General features: G+C 36.5%; 1 protein-coding gene across 1 annotated transcript; it reads right to left on the reverse strand.

The window, feature by feature from the left end:
• Positions 1 to 818: 818 nt before the first annotated feature.
• Positions 819 to 9,035, reverse strand: LOC136807347 (uncharacterized). Its single transcript, XM_067063931.1, has 3 exons — positions 8,934 to 9,035; positions 8,229 to 8,597; positions 819 to 1,013 (listed from the first exon to the last, which is right to left on the reverse strand). Exons 1-3 carry the CDS (start codon positions 9,007 to 9,009, stop codon positions 883 to 885), a joined length of 576 nt encoding a protein of 191 aa, XP_066920032.1. The 5' UTR covers positions 9,010 to 9,035; the 3' UTR covers positions 819 to 882.
• Between the last annotated feature and the right edge of the window lie 7,435 nt (positions 9,036 to 16,470).

A 16,470-nucleotide genomic window follows, 5' to 3' on the forward strand; every position in this document is an offset into this window, starting at 1 on the left:
CAAAAATATAAAAGTAGGTATTTCTTCCCCAAAAAATCTATAAATAAATGCATGATAAAAGATATTCCGTACAAAAATACTGAGGCGAAAATAAAAAAATGTAGTGTTTCCGGAAACCGGCCGGGTGAAAGTAAAAGTAAATTTTTTTCTGACCCGGCCGCAAACTCGTTAGTAGTTGATACATTAGTACTTTTGGCTTACTTCATACTGTTTGTATATATAAGTTATTTTTAAAGTTCTATTTCAATGATCTTTAGTAAACAAAAATAGTAAAAATAATTTTTTCTCCGGCCGGCCGCATGAGAGCCTTTTGACCTTCACCCGCATTCCGGAAATACTACATTTGTTTATTTTCGCCTTACAATTATTATAATAAATAAAAACAATTCAAGAATGCATACTGGCAGTTCATCTGGCACCTAGATGCAGAAATTTCCATCCGACACGCTTAAGCTTTAAAGGTCGGCAAAAACCCAGCCCTCGTTTTTGTGGATTGGCAGGTCCAACCGAAATATTTTTACCTTCAGGTGCAATGGTAGTTGAACCTGACTGGGGATACGGTACATCAAAGGCCGACTATCATTCCTCTCCGATGGGAAATTGGCCCGCTCCTTTAGAGCTTTAGCATGGGTGGCCGCCAATCCGCCATTAGATAAGCTGAGAGTAGCGTGGTGGCAGGGAGGAAGCTTCCCCCAGCGATTGAAATATCACAAAAACAACACCAACATATTAACAAAATACATTATAACCTTTCCCCGCCAAAATAGCCGATCGGTTACGCTCGCCACCAAAAGATGTATCAGATATCAATACACCTTTTTACGGTTGGCCATTTCTTATAAAAAGTCACCAAAATTTCGAGTAAACAAACCATCCCATTGGCTAAAAGCAAAAACATAAACAAAAAAATGTGCAGAGTAAGAGCACAGAAAGCACATTCTTCTCATACAGGATAATAGCGGTGGAATTACTTCCCTCTTCATCCTTTCCTTCATCCTTGGTCTTTGTCTGGTCTAAAAATAAAAGAACGAAAAAAATGACGTCGATTAGATCATGTTCACACGTTACTGTTCAGTTTCGTTCTGGTATGATTTTCGTTACGGATCGAGTGTGTTCATATTGGTTTCGGAAGGTTTCGGAGCAGTTCCGTTCCGATGAAAAAAGTGGAGCGAAACCGTTTTTATCTGTTTTGTTTTGTAACGGCTTCTTTTTTGACGTCTCGAATTTTGACGTCTCGAATTTTGACGTTCACACTTGTTTCGGAACGGAACCGTTAAACGTCTGAACATGGTCTTAGAGGTCGGTTACGCACGCATCGGTTACAGCCAATCCATAATACATTAAAGGAAGAAATTTTGGCGGATTTGGCGAATTTGGTCAAAATCTGCCAAATTAAGTTCCAGCCAAATTTAATTTTTTCCGGCATCCGCCAAATTTAAGTTGCTCTATTTATTCACCCAAATGTGTGCTATTTCAGGCTTTAAAACAGGTTTTGCCTTTTTTAATGGCTATTTTTGGACAAAAATGTCCTTCGTCTGCCAAAATAAATTCCTGCCAAATTCTAGACTAGCCAAATTCAATTTAAGTTAACCGCCAAATTAAATTCCCTCTGAAAAAACTTTTTTGGCCGAGTGCTCATCTTGCAAATTAAATTATTTGCCAATATTCTTTTATAAAGTATATTCGGAAAAAGTATATTCTTATATAAAAACGTTCATAGAATAATTGGAAGTCATTACTCTTGAGATGGAGAAAATATATAATTAAACTTAATACCTCGTTGAAAAGATAATTTCAAGTGTTTTAATGTAAGCTTTGGATAATTTAAAAAGAAATGAAAAATGAAGATAAAGAGTGAAGATTTTTTTCTACTTAGTAAAAAATTTCTATTGTTTACTTACACGTTTTTTATAAGAATCAAACTATATCAGAACATAAGACTTAGACGACCAAAATATTAAGAACAAGTTAAGAACAATTTTCAGGCTTTGGGAACTCTAAATTATCCGATTTCTTGGGAAAATCGCCCAAGATACCCACAAAATGGTCAAAATAAGAACATTTTAACCCTTTAAGTGCCACGGTCCTTTTTTTCTAAGTTTTTAAAGTAAGGGGGGTAAGGTCAGGGGAATTAAAGCAGTCAGGCTCGTTGCGTGGACCTGACTGAATGATGGAAAGGTGCCCAGTGGTAAAACTTCAAATCAATTTGCTAAAGGAAAAAATAAAGTAAAACAGAACCAAATTTGGAAGTTCTCGGATAATTTTGTTGGATAATTTCGTTGACTAAAAATGATCAAAATCTCAAAAAAGTGGATGTTTGTCAAATTTTTGCACTTTTTGGCTTGAAATCTCACTGGAAAGACTCACTTTTGAATTTATTTTGCTTGAACATAAAGCACAATCCAATTCCTATGAGTTAGACCAAAAATGACGATTTGTAACTCAAACTGGGCATTACAGGAGGGCTTCACCCCCATCATAGCCCATGTCAAATATACTCGACATTGGCACTTAAGAACATTTTTAAGCTTAAAACTGATTTTAGATGATTTTTTTAAATTTTGGATGTTCTTATAAAAAAAATCCATCATTACAGTGCCGTAGGAAGCACTTTCATATCTAGGGGGGGGGGGCTGAAGTTTAGTGACACCGCGAGGGCAAACCATGGTTTGGCCCGAGGGAAGGAATTTTGAAAATTTGAGCTCTAGATTGCTTGAAAATGCACTCAAAACAAAATGCTTTCGAGAAAAAACAACATAAAAATCAATCTTGCCCGCACTGTTATATACTTTTCCTTGGCAATACGTTCATTTCGATCATTTTTATCAATTCATTGCCTATTTGGATCGTGTATATACCTTTAAATCTTAGGAAAACTTGATGTGTGTCTGTGTGTGTTTTTACGGTACCGAGCATATCATCTCAATATGTCAGACGGTATTTTCTCATACATTGCTTTCCGTCGCTTCCGTAATTTAATAATAATAATAATAATAATAATAATGATATATTTCTGGCATTTCCAAAATTTACATTTGGCTCTTCACCTGAAAATTCTGTATATAATATATGTGCAATGTCTAGAAAAAAATTGTAAAATAACCTGGTAGTATACTGAAGAAAAATTGGGGCCGTATGCGGACAAGCAGATAGGGACGAAGCGGTGGGCTAGTATGACGAATAAAATGATTAGGATTAAGAAGTATAAGGGGTAAAATGTGAATAGTGATAGAGCTAGACTAAAACCTAAACAAATCCGAGTATCTGAGTATGCTAGCTGAGGCCATCGCAATGTGTGCTATTATAAAAAATTAACGAATATATTAAAAAAAAAAATACTAACATAATGTTATAAGCTAGACTAGACTAAGGTTCAAGTACTATTGGTGGCTAGAGGTAAAGTAAGCGACAAAATAGATCTAAGAACTCGGTGAGATAGAATCACGACAGAGCGTAAGATAGAATGAGTAAAACTTGCATAGATTGCAACACCGAAGGCTGTGTAAAAGTGTACTGGACCTTGCAAAACACGACCAGTATTTTGACATAAATAAGTGAGCTATCAACTATCTAAATTAAATTAATTGAAAATAATTAAACATCAAATGGAAAAAAAAAACTTCATAGAACTAGAATATAATAAAGTCATATATATGCACTGAAGAAAATACAGACTAAGTAAACCTAAGAACAGATGGGCTAAATCTAAAAATCAGAATGGAGACTAGGGAACCAAGGCTACGAGTAGGGATATTAGAAGAATTGAAGTCAGAATTAATTTAAAACTAAAATGGCGCGTGAATCAAATCGAGAATTAGACTAAAACTAGGTATAAGAAATAATATAACATAGAAAGCACCAGCTAGGAAATAGCGAGTAGCGACGCAGGGACTACAGTTGGTAGAAGAGGTACTACTGCAAGCTCCTAGCTAGGGCTTTGTCGAAAAAATATTTTTTGTTTCTTGACAAAAGGCTTTGTAAGTTTCTGAGTCACGACAGTTAACAGGTAGTTCATTAAAAATTTTAGAAGCTTCAGATTCAAAGGAACCACTAACATTACAGGTTTCACGCAATTTAGTTCCACCAATTACATCCGTTCGAGTCTTGGCTTGCACATATTTCTCCATAGGGAGGAATTTGGGCCAGTCATTCATATTCACTGATTTCCACGCAAGTTTAGCCAAACTGTATTCGGTCCGTTCTTTGACAGGTAGCCATTTCATATCTATTACGTCAGACTTGCGAGAGTAGCTCTTCCGGACGAAGCTAGCTGTGGCATTTTGGACTCGTTGTAATTGGTTGAATAGATATTGTGGTGCGTTGTGAATTACGGTATTACCATAGTCTATTTTACTCAATACAAGAGATTCTGCCAATTGGCGTCGTACACGGTATGGTAAATATCGTTTGATGAGGGATAGACTCTTCAGCGTGCCATATGCTTTAGTGACGATTTTTTTGACATGTTCATTCCATGTTAGGTTTTCGGTGAAGATGATTCCTAACAGCTTGAATAGGGGAACACGCTCAATCACATTTTCGTTATTTGACTTGATTTCGAATTCAAAATTATGCCTCCTTGCCATTTGAGATGTGGCAAAGAGCATCGATTTAGTTTTTCTGGCGTTAAATATCAAGTTCGAATCCAGCGACCATTTCTCAATTACGCTAATATCAGAGTTCATTTCAGTGACACAATTTTCAAGCTCGTTTGGTTTGGTGTGGCGATATATAGTCGTGTCATCAGCATATTGAACACATTTTGCGGTGGTTTTTGTTGCCATGTCGTACACGTAAATGTTGAAGAGAATGGGTCCAAGTATGCTTCCTTGGGGGACGCCATTAGTAACTGTGAGAATGGATGACTTCTTGTCGTTGATCTGTACGTACTGAAGTCGATTGCTCAGATAGTTGGAGATAACATAGAGTGACTTTTTTGAGAATCGTAGTGTGTGAAGTTTTTTGATAAGAGTTTCAAAATCAACTGTATCAAATGCTTTTGAAAAGTCAGCGAGAACTGCAAGAGTGATTTCGCCTCGATTCATCGCTTTCAGGATGTCGTTTTTGATTTTGATGCAGGTGGTTATTGTGCAGTGACCCTTTCGAAAACCAGATTGATGTATTGATAGTAGTTCTTCACTTTCTAGATAGTTTGTCATTTGTGTCATAATCAGTCTCTCGTATACTTTTGAAAGGATCGGTAATATGGAGATTGGACGGTAGTCGCTCGGATCAGCGGGTGACTCAATTTTAGGAATAGGGCTGATTTTCGAGATCTTCCACTGGCTAGGAAAGACGGATTGTCGAATGGAAGAGTTGATAATATGGCAAATGGGACTACAGATTTCATCGATGGCGAGTTTAATGTATTTCGACGGTATCTGGTCATGGCCGGTTGAGCAGTCGTTTCGAAGATTACATAAGGCTTTACGAACGTCAGCGTAGGAAACTTCGTTTATGTCGAATGGATTGTCTTGTGCAGGTAATTCGTTGATGAGTTGATGTAGGATTTGCTCTGATTTAGGTTTTGAGTTAAGAAGTCTCCCGGCTGTTGTGTTGAAGTGGACATTGAGTGTGTCGGGGTCAGCGGATATCTTTTGTGGTGATGGTTTCAGGATGCGATGGATGGTTGACCATACTTCTTTCGGTCTTTTGGAGGATAGTGCGCGTCGGTAAAAACTGGATTTTGTTACTCGAATAAGAGTTTTTAATTCGTTTCGGATTTTACGAAACAGATCCCAATCTTTTTGCTCGGACTGCGGGGAATGACATTTGGTTCGTAAATAGTCTCTTTCCTTTTGCTTCTCGCTGATGTTGAGATCTTTTAACCACGGAGCTGGTGGGCGCGTTAATTTCTGCCTGATGAGGGGTGCGTGTCGGTCTAGACAATCGGTAAAAAGTTTGTTAAATATGTCTAGTTTTTCTTCAGCGGTATCAAAAGCGTAAACAAGATTGAACGGTATTTGTCTGATATCTGTTTTAAATGCTGCTAAATTAAAGTTTTTCTCATTTCGAATAAATTTATATCTGGGTTCAAACCGTGGCTTGCGTAGATTACATATGACGAAGGCAGCATCATGATCGCTCATTTCGTCGCATGGGATAACATCATCGTGGATGACTTTTGAGAATGAGGTAACGATATGGTCAATGCAGGTTTTTCCCTTCCGGGTTGGCTTCTTCACTTGTTGACGTAAACCGAGACGATCGAGGGTATCTTTATATTCGTCAGCAACGTTGTAGTTCTCTTTCAGGAGATCGATATTTGTATCACCAGTAATCACGATTGGATCAGACCAGATGGTGTGAACGTACGATATTAATGTTTCGAATTTTTGAAGCCAAGCACGTTTGTCAACGTCTTCGGAACTTGGTTGATAGAAAACGGCTATAAGAAAGGGACTTTTCTTTCCCTTCACTTCAAACCACTGGTGTTCGATCGTTGTATCTTTCTTGTCGATGTCAGTTCTTGGGCGATGTTTAATGCCGTCTTTGAAGTAGGCTCCCACGCCACCGCCACGTTTACCATTTCTGTTATTGTATCTGAAAGGATGATAACCGGAGAAGTTGAGTTGTCGGATGAGTGCAGGATTGTCAACGAGCCATGTCTCAGAGATTGTTAGGATATCGAACTTGTGTTTTAGGAGCATGGCTTCAAGTTGGGCAGTCTTATTTTGATAGATTGAATGTTAAGGTGCGCAATGCTGTAGTTGTTTCGGTTGGCATTTAGAAGATCCAACTGGATTTGAGTATCTTGTTGCGCTGGGATATCATTCACGGTCGAGGGGTCTGATAGTAGAAAGTCTATATCGACATTGTTGAACGGTAATTCAGTAAGCAGACAGTCGTGACATGTCCATAAATTGTGTTTGTCTGAGAAGTTTTTACAGTTTTATAAATACATTTTACGTGAGTCGAGTTGAGACAAACCTTGCATTCCAAGTGGTACGAATTCTTACGGACAGTTTTGGCACAAACAGGACAAGCGAGCGGACCCGGATTAGTTTCGATGTCACCAGAGATGAGGAGTCGAAATGTTGCCGAATGATTTGCGTACAGATGGATCGGTGCACAAAACCTCCGTTTGTTGTTGTGATTTTGACGTCGAGTCAAAAAGTCTTTGTTTTGAACTTTAAATTTCGATTTCTCGTGGCTTCTTCCCATTTGATGTAGAAAGAGATACACCATTACGACGAGCGCAGCTTCCTTCATCTTCTTTAGCAAAAATCAGCTCACTTCTTTTTAATTTGAGTGAGAATTTTAAGAAAAACTATTTTATTTTCACTCTTTTGACGTTAGTTTTCAAAAAAAACGTCTAACCGTTGAGAAGTCGTTGCAGTGAAAGCAATTTGGGAAATTGGTTTTTAGTGTAGAGGATGTATACCATATTTCAAATATTACGGAGGTAAAAGTTTTCTTCCTGCTTTCCTTTCCTTCTTTTTAATATACAATATATCGATAGTACTAGAGGGTAAGTTCAGATCAAGATCAAGCAAATAAATGAACTGTTATTGACTTAGTCGATTTCCGCCTCCAATACTACCGAGAAAAAGATCCGTGGCTGATGATTGAGAAAAATATTATTTAAGATAATTGACTTAAAACAGCAACGTAAAAATTATAACTTGCAGTCACTGACCTTTATATACCCTGGACCAAGCTATATCCGCCATCTTTCATCGAAGTTTTTTTTTGAATTGATACACGTAAAGAAGCCATTGCAATGTTAAAAATTAACGTCTAACTGCGCTACATCATCAAAAGTTTTCGAGGGAAAGTAGATGTAGCGCCCTCGATGCATTTACACCGCTAATGAGTAGTGCCACCATTAGGGTAGCCTATACTAGACGTCACCCGCGTTTTTTTACGCAATTAACGTCTATTCCACTTTGCGACTTTTTCGAATGTTTTGAGCCCAGGTTTTCGGGCTCTAGACATTCGATTTTTTGACGTCACTTTTAACTTTTGAAGCTCCTGCAGTAGCAAAACAATCGAATTTGCGTCAAAGCACTTGAAAGGCTTCTTTTTTTCGAAAATCGTCAAAGTGGAACTCACTAAGAAACGAGATGAAAAATCCCGGTTTTTAGTGAGGTGCTCGCTACCATTAGGGTACCACTTTTCAAAAAACTCCGATCAAAGATTTTGCTTTGCCGGGATTGAGAAACTTGGTCCAGGGTATATAAAGGTCAGTGCTTGCAGTCAAATTGTTGTGTTTCAGATATTCTTACTTTTGACGTCAGATACGACAGATACGACAATCGCCTTTTCCTGTCGGCCGATGATCTCAACTGACGGTGTTTTCTTTTGTTCGACGGCCTCCAAAGTGAAGTTGTAAAAATCACCAGACTTGAGTTTTTTAATGGTCACGTTGACTGATATTGAATTTGGTGCTGGACTGATTTCAGTATCAAAATCGGGGAAGTCTTTTTCCACACCAGCGTGGGTACCCACAAGTATTCGCGTACCATTGTCTTGAAGGTAAACATCTAGTCTCATTGAGTGGAGATTTTTATCTCCTATGTATGTGACATTCCATAGCAGAGTGGCTGGTTTTCCAGATTCGTATTTTTCTGGTGATGATGTCTCGATTGTAAGAGCTAAAAGGTCAGAGAAAGATCAGAAATTATAGAAACCACACAGGGAGGCTTTAGTATAAACAGCTTTGAAAATTACCCAAGTAAGCGTTTAAAAAAAGTGATTCTAAAACTTCATTAACAAAACACGGTAATTTGTTGTGGTGATATAGATCTTGTATAACGCAAAACTGATTGGATAAGAGAATTAATACCCTCACCCAAAAGTGAGACATTTTAAACAACCCCCATTGACATCTTCCTTTTCTAAACGGGAAAAATAATTCCCCTAAAGGTCACTGACACAGGGGTTTTTTTAATCAAAATATTTCAAGAAAACAAAAAAAACACATAAAATACCTTCATTGAATTGTAAAAATGAACAAATGGCGGCGGCAACCAAATAACATGGACCTTTCATTACAAAAATCTTCATAATTTTCTTTCTTTAAAGTTCTAAAAATCTTAAAACGAAAGTAATTGCCATTACAAATGTCTTCATAACTTTATTTCCTTAAAGTTCTAGAAATCTTGAAATGGGCTTTTTACCCTTACTGTTGAGGATATTGATTGTTCGAAGTATTGGACCCCCTGGATATCCTACTTTATTAGTAAAGACCCCATAGATATCCACTCTTAAAAATATGCTCAACCCCCGGAATATACTCTCTTATGAAGATGCTTACCCCCTGGATATTGTATTTTTTACTTGAAAAGACACTTTACCCCCTGAGGATATCCGCTCACTTATATCCACTTTTGAACAAAAATCGTTAACCCCCTGGATATCCAACATCCTCAACAGGGGGGGGGACACGGACTATTTTTGGAAAAGCCCAATGAAAGTAATTGAAGATGATAACTCTTGAGTCGGTTTTCGATAGGTCAGAATATTTCTATCAGCTTTTCAAAGGGCGCAGTAAATGAGCTAAACAGGAAGAACTTATTTTTAATATTGACAAAATTTTCATCAACTAAAAAATCTGATTTACACGCTATTTTTTTATAAGAATACACTTTATAAGAATGTCCGTGATGAAAATGGCCAAAAATTAAGAATGATGCTAAAAATATCACCATCATGGAATTTTGCTGCTCAAGCTAAGAATGCCATTTTAAGAGCATTTTCAATTTTAAATTGTCAATCACCCCCAAGTAAGGCTCACCCCTTTCACAAAAATGACATTTTATGCTTGAGACGTATGTACTAAATGTTTAATGTAGTCTGAATAAGTATCCTAACCTAAGAATGCTGTAAGACTATTTTAGGATGATTTTCCCAAAAAGTTAAGAATATCCATGATGAAGTCGATTTTGGAGGGATCAAGTGGCTTCCAGGCTACATTCTTTGCCTCATTGAAATCCATTTTTGAGTTTTTAAAGCCTGAAATCCTCGTAAGCGACAACTTTTCTCATAAGAAAGCCAATAGGGGCATCTTGCATGTGAACAGTACTTAAGTTTCTTCTCGCAGAGCCAACCCACCCTTCGATCAGAGGATGGGCGGAGTCCGCCCTTCGAACACAGGACACGCCCTTTGATCAAGGAGCAGGTTGACTGTTGACCAGCCTAATTTAAAGGCAGGATCTAAAGAGACTTTGACCTTGATTATTTCATTTATCCTGCTACGGTGAAAAAAGGGAAAAGGGGCGCCAAAGAAATACGCCATCTAAGAAAAAATGTTCATCCACCTTATCGGTGTCGGCAATACTTAACGATAATACGACGAAATACCGACGATTGCTACAGCTTCATGACCTAGTCTAGCTAAGTAATTAACTTCTTCATTCAGGTTTATCCCACCGAAGGTTTTTAAAAGAAAATTCAAACTTCATTCTTGATTTGTGTTAACTTAAAAAATTTATTCATAACCGTTTCGGCCTCATCCAAGCACCATCATCAGTAAAAAAGTATATCACCAATATAGAAAATGGAAACTCATACAAACAAGTCTACCTACAGAATCCATAAAATTGTGAATACATACATCATTATTAGAGCCATAAAATTCTAAAAGAAACGTTGTAAATAGTTAAAATAGACAAAAATTAAGTATAAAAGAGAGTAATAAAAGAGAGTAATACCTATAAAAGAAAAAGTCCTAGCATGATGCAAAGGAGGGTAATAAAAGAGCGACAACAAAGGTGCAAGATGGAGAGCAATTACCCCTAACAAAATAAAAAATAAATAAAAACCTAATTAAAGCTAATCAAATCAAACTTAATTGAATCAACTTCCTGTTTAGTAGCTTTGTCATGAGGTAATGAGTAGACTGGCACGCCAGTCGGGCTGAAACGGTATCACGCGGGAAATGTGAGCGTAGGAGTTAGGTAAGCGTAGGAAGAAATTTTGTCGGCGGCAAGGGCTGTTAATCAGCAGCCTTTCACCAACTTTTGCTCGTTCTCCTACGCATCTCCTATTCTAGCAAACACCCGCTGCCTTTATGTTTCCGCCCTCTGACATGATTAATTAACAGACTAGTTTTCTAGTCTAGGTAATTAATTCACAAGATCGATGATATGCAATCATAGACTTATTTATGAAACCAGAGAAATGGGATGGAATAGAAAAAGTGCTTCTCTGATTACCCGAAGTGTTCTGATCGGCTCGCCAGGCGAAGAGGGCTGGTTTCTATATGCTATGTTTATAAAAGTGGTTTTATGTTTTTCGTTTGTGATCCATTACATTTAAACTTTCAGTGCCAGTAACAAATTTTACAGAATTTTACACTAACTTGTAGTCTGAAAAATTCTTATCACAATGATGCCAAATTATTTCTAAAACAATTGATAGAAATTCATCAAAGACAGATTTCTTATTTTCGTGCACTTTAATCTAATTATGCGGTCATGATGTCGTTATATCATTAGAATCGCTAGAAAATTCTGAGCAAGAAAATATAGGCATATTTTGGTATTTATAAAAGAGGTCTCCCCAAAATATCAGCCCCTAAAGTTTACGCATAATTTGACCTGAAACAAAAGAATTTCATCATACCACGCTAATTATACAACTTTTTTAAAGCAACAACAAAAGAAATCCATTAGCTCGAAACAAACTCCCTTAAGGACAAAGGACCTGGTATATGACGAGCCGTTCGTGTATTGTTCTGAAGAAGCTGTTTTTCCATCTCTTTACATTCCTCTGATGAAACTGTACCGTTTCTCAGGATTACTTATAACCTACAAAAATGGGAGCTTTCGGAAACTTCAGATAAGTCATAGGGAAATGACCATAAGCCGAAAGAATACCCACTTTTTTATAAGAATATACTTTATTGTCCCCGCAGCGACCCTCAGGGCGAACGAGGAGGCAGCCCGGTTATATTTCATTGTCAATAGCTCGTCTGTTTTGGCAAGCGCGGCGGACGTTTGTTATTACTTTCGCATAGTGAAAGTATTACAATAGGCTTTCGCGGCGGCGGTGTGGAATAAACTGGGAATCCAAGCGTTAAATTTTGTTCACGGTCTAGCTTATGATATTTTTGCTTCTTGTTTAACGCTTGGTGCGGGTAACTCGCCTGCAGAGAGATTTTTCCTGCAATGCAGGTTCAGTTCAGTCATTAAAAATTCTGGAAAAATGACAAGAAGCATAGTGCGGAAATGAGAATCTTATAAAAAACCACGGTATGGATCCAGGGCAAACAACAGCACTAAAATAGTTTTAGCTTTAAGGGAAGACATTTTTATGCAGCAAGAAAATTAAACTTAAAATTGTCCTGAAATTCCAACTTCCCACCCTATTCAGCCAATTTAAAATATTTCATGTATTTTTCAAAATTTGTGCATTTTTGAGCTTAAAAACAGTCATTTTTCTTATCTAATAGCAATATTTTGCCTAAAACATATTAAATTCCCAAATTAAATGCCATCGAATGTCATTCGAATGTCAAGTCTGTCTCAAAAATATATAGACACTTTACTTTTCAAACAATTTCTCAGGACCCATTTTATGCTTAATTAAAAATCATTCATCGTTTGAAAGATATATGAGAGTTGAATAATCTAAAAGATTAAAAGTTTTGAAAGATTGAGAAATATTAACTTCCCCAAAAGCGTATAAAACTCGCTATCCATACAATTGGAAGTTGGGATTTAATGACGTCCCTCCGCACACTATTTTTTAAACCTCATTACTATTCCCTATTCTCTTAGTCTCAGCATGGTCTCAGAATCTGTTGTTTCTTTGTCAATGGCTGATAACAACCAGACTAGATTTTATGCTATCATTTTTTTCTTTTTGAGAAATACTTTGTTGATCTATAAATTAAAAAATTTATAATCAGTCTAATTATTAGTAACACTAGGGATCAAATCCGGTTTTTCGCTCGAAAAGGAAAAATAACCCAGCTGGCACACAACGTTGTTTTAACGTTCAAATAACGTTATTTGGACGTTATGAATGTCACATGGACGTTACTTTGACGTTGTGTGCCGACTGGGAAGGTAATCTTGACATGGACACTCATCCAATACCACTTCAAGCAAGGTTAGAGATTACCCAAGTTCTCCTCCTCACTACAAGCAGCTACCATTTTGAATTTAATCGTAACCCTGGAAGATAAGTAAATTTACATGCGCCTGGCACCTCGGCTCTTTGGGGCCGTACCTCTCCTTCACTACCCTGAGTATCCAGAGGTCAAGTTTTCAAAGAGAAAATGTAATCTTGACTAACGCATATCAAATCAAGAATATCAATTAAGCAGGGGTAGTTTTATTGCTTACTATAGCTAGTAAGAATATTCATGATGAAATTGGCCAAAAATTAAGAATACAGTAAAAATACCACCATCATTATGGAAATTGGCAAATCATTATCAAGCAATGATAAAAGGTTCCACAAAAAATGCAAAATCTTTGGCTTTTTTTTTTATTTTTTTTTTTTTATTTATTCTTTATTTAGAGTTGGGTATTAAAATATAGATTTTACAAATGAAAGTAAACTCTAATTAAATCCAACTTAGTAAAAATTAAAAAAAGAAGTAATAAAGTTAAAAAAAACACGTTAAAAGTAAAATAAACTATAACTTTAAATGCAACCTTTGCAGGTGCATATCGGGGAAACAGATTTCAGAGCAGCCTTAAATGAATTTAGTGAGTCAAGATTTTTAATATTGGATGGTAATTTGTTCCAGGTGGAGACTGCTCTGAAGTCAAAGGTATTTACAGCAAAAACACTATCATATTTTTTATACAATGGTAAAGCTAAGGTGTGACCAGAACGGAGGGTATAAGCAGATTGTCCTGTATTGAAAATATCATGCATAATGCTAGGTCCGATGTGCTGGATTGACTTGAAAACCTCAACAGACAAAAGTTTTAGATTACGTGCATGAATAGTTTCTACATTACAATCTGCTAGTAAGTCCTCATAACTAACACCACTACTGTTTTTAATAGCACGGAGTGCTCTGTAGTGGCATTTGTCTATAAGGTTGCTTCCCCCTTTACCACAAAACATCCAAACCAGTGGGCAGTAATTAAAAGGTGACAAGATATAAGAGTTAACAAGAATCTTAGTTTGATCATCAGACAGAAAGTTCCTCAACCTACGAAGGGCCCTTAATTTTTGGTTGGATCGTTTACAAAGCTCAGTCACGTGAGGGACAAGAGAAATTCTATCATCGATTTTGAGCCCTAGAAGTTTAACAACCTCAACATTATTTAGAACAATATCCTTGATTTTCAAAGAGAGATTTTGATTGAATGTTCCCGGGTATATCAGCTGAAATTTTGATGGGTTAGCAACCATATAGTTATGCTCAAACCACTCTAATAAAATATTCAAATGATTTAATAAATTTCTATTTACATCGTCAATACTCGAACCAGTAGCGGATAAAGTATTGTCATCAGCAAAGTTTGAGATTTCTTGAATAATATAAAATAAATCATTAATGAATATGTTGAATAGTAAAGGACCTAAAATAGATCCCTGGGGAACGCCTAAGAAAATGTCGAGCCAAGAACTAAGATGTGAACCTATACGAACACGATGCTTTCTATTGCTGAGGTAACTATGCATGAGTTTTAGACTGTCATTTCCGAGGCCATACGCTGAAAGTTTGGCTAACAAAAGGTCATGAGGTAAGCAGTCAAAGGCTTTCGATAAGTCAATTAGAACAGCACCCACTTTTTTGTTATCAGCAAGAGCATTTTGCCAATTTCTTAATAGATTTAATACGGCATGCTGCGTGCTATGCCCCTTCCGAAATCCACAAAGGAGCTTTGAAAACGAAGATTCCAAATGCTCGTTAAGCTGATCTGCTAAGATACGTTCAAAAATCTTGGAGACGACAGGAAGTAAACTAATGGGTCTGTAATTTGACTTATCAGTCAAGGAGCCTTTTTTAAAACTTGGAATAATGTCAGCGAGTTTAAGCCTATCAGGAAATGTTCCTGACAAAAGACAGTCATTGAAGCAAAATGTTAGAAATGGAACACACGACCTGGCAGCAATTCTAAGCACTCGAGTCGGTATATTTCCACTTACAGATTTTTTTGGTTTAAGGCTCAAAATAGCTTTGAGAATGTCTTGCTCTCCAATTTGGGAAAACTCAAACTTAGCCTCAGAATTTCTGTGTGTAATGATTTCCCTGATGCTAGGATGATTTTCAAATTTTGAAATTAAGGAATTATCAGAATTCAAAGGCAAGCTATCGCAGTCCCAACTTGGAATATCAAGATTTTCGGTGATCCTATTAAAATAGGAATTGAAAACATCTGCAACTTGATTATCAGATGTATATAAAATATCATTTTCAAGCAATTGAATTCTTCCATCATTTACACAACTTTTATCAGAGAATTTAGGTTTGATTGCATCCCAAAAGTGTTTTGGCTTTTTAGCTGTGTTCATGAAGTAAGACTTCTTTGCTTTTTTATTCATTTTGACAACCAAATTTCTCTGACGCCGATAGCGATCCCGGTCCTCAGGTTTTTTAGATCTATCAGCCAAAGTTTTGAGATGTGATCTCATCATGATAGCTTTTCTGAGGTTCTTGGTCACATGGGGTTTGCTATTGGCTCTAAGATACTTGGTTTTCAAAGGTGCATGTCTATTTATAATATTTGTAAAAATATTTTCAAATTCATCATAATTACTCAAAGCATTGTTGAAAATACACGTGTTAAGCTCGTAAAGAAATTGATCTTCGTTAAAATTTTTATAATCTCGATATTTTATAATTCTAGGTGGTAATTTTACATACTTAGTCTTAAGCATAGCATAAATCAAATGGTGGAAATCACTCAATCCTGTCTCTACTGTCCCTGATTTTTTGATAGAATTTGAATTATTTGTTAAAATCAAATCAATGCATCTGCCATTGACCGATTTAAAGCATGTTTTAGATTTTATTACATTGGCTAATTCATAAAATTCAAGGAAGTTTTTTAGTTTCAAATCAGTAGGTTCAAGATTGAAATCTCCAGAGATATAGATGTTGTTATAATTTGGTTCATAATAATGAATAACTTCAGATAAAGTAGTAAAAAATAAATCAACTTTTATTCTATCTGGTCTGTAAATATTGATGACTAAAATTTTTTTAGATCTGAGCCTTAGTTCCAAGGGCAAGATATGTAGGGCAGGGTCTATTTCAAACTTAGTTAATTGACGCACAGGAATGTCGTTTTTTACATAAGTTAACAAACCCCCACTGTCTGAGCTACAATCGATACGAAAGGGAGGAAAGTGATAACCCTCAAACTTGAAATCTGAACTCGGAAAAGACTCATCTAGTTTGGTTTCTGCGATGGTGAGAACATCAAACGTATTCCCAGCAAAAACTTTTAGACCAGAGAACTTATATCTTATCGAGTTTATATTCAAATAGGCAAGAAGAATATTGTTAGAGTTTTTGAGCTTAAGATTAACTACAGCGTTCAAACCATTCAA

Source organism: Clytia hemisphaerica, unplaced genomic scaffold (assembly GCF_902728285.1).
Source record: "Clytia hemisphaerica strain Z4C2 unplaced genomic scaffold, Clytia hemisphaerica genome assembly, whole genome shotgun sequence".
Taxonomy (NCBI): Eukaryota; Metazoa; Cnidaria; class Hydrozoa; order Leptothecata; family Clytiidae; genus Clytia; species Clytia hemisphaerica.

What these genes read in the sequence shown, in the direction of transcription:
- LOC136807347 (XM_067063931.1), bottom strand. Translation starts at nt 9,009, where the DNA reads ATGAAGATTTTTGTAATGAAAGGTCCATGTTATTTGGTTGCCGCCGCC. An exon ending in ATTTTTACAATTCAATGAAG is followed by an intron (nt 8,598 to 8,933) that starts GTATTTTATGTG and finishes CTGACCTTTTAG; the next exon opens with CTCTTACAATCGAGACATCA. An exon ending in TGTCGTATCTGACGTCAAAA is followed by an intron (nt 1,014 to 8,228) that starts GTAAGAATATCT and finishes TTTTATTTTTAG; the next exon opens with ACCAGACAAAGACCAAGGAT.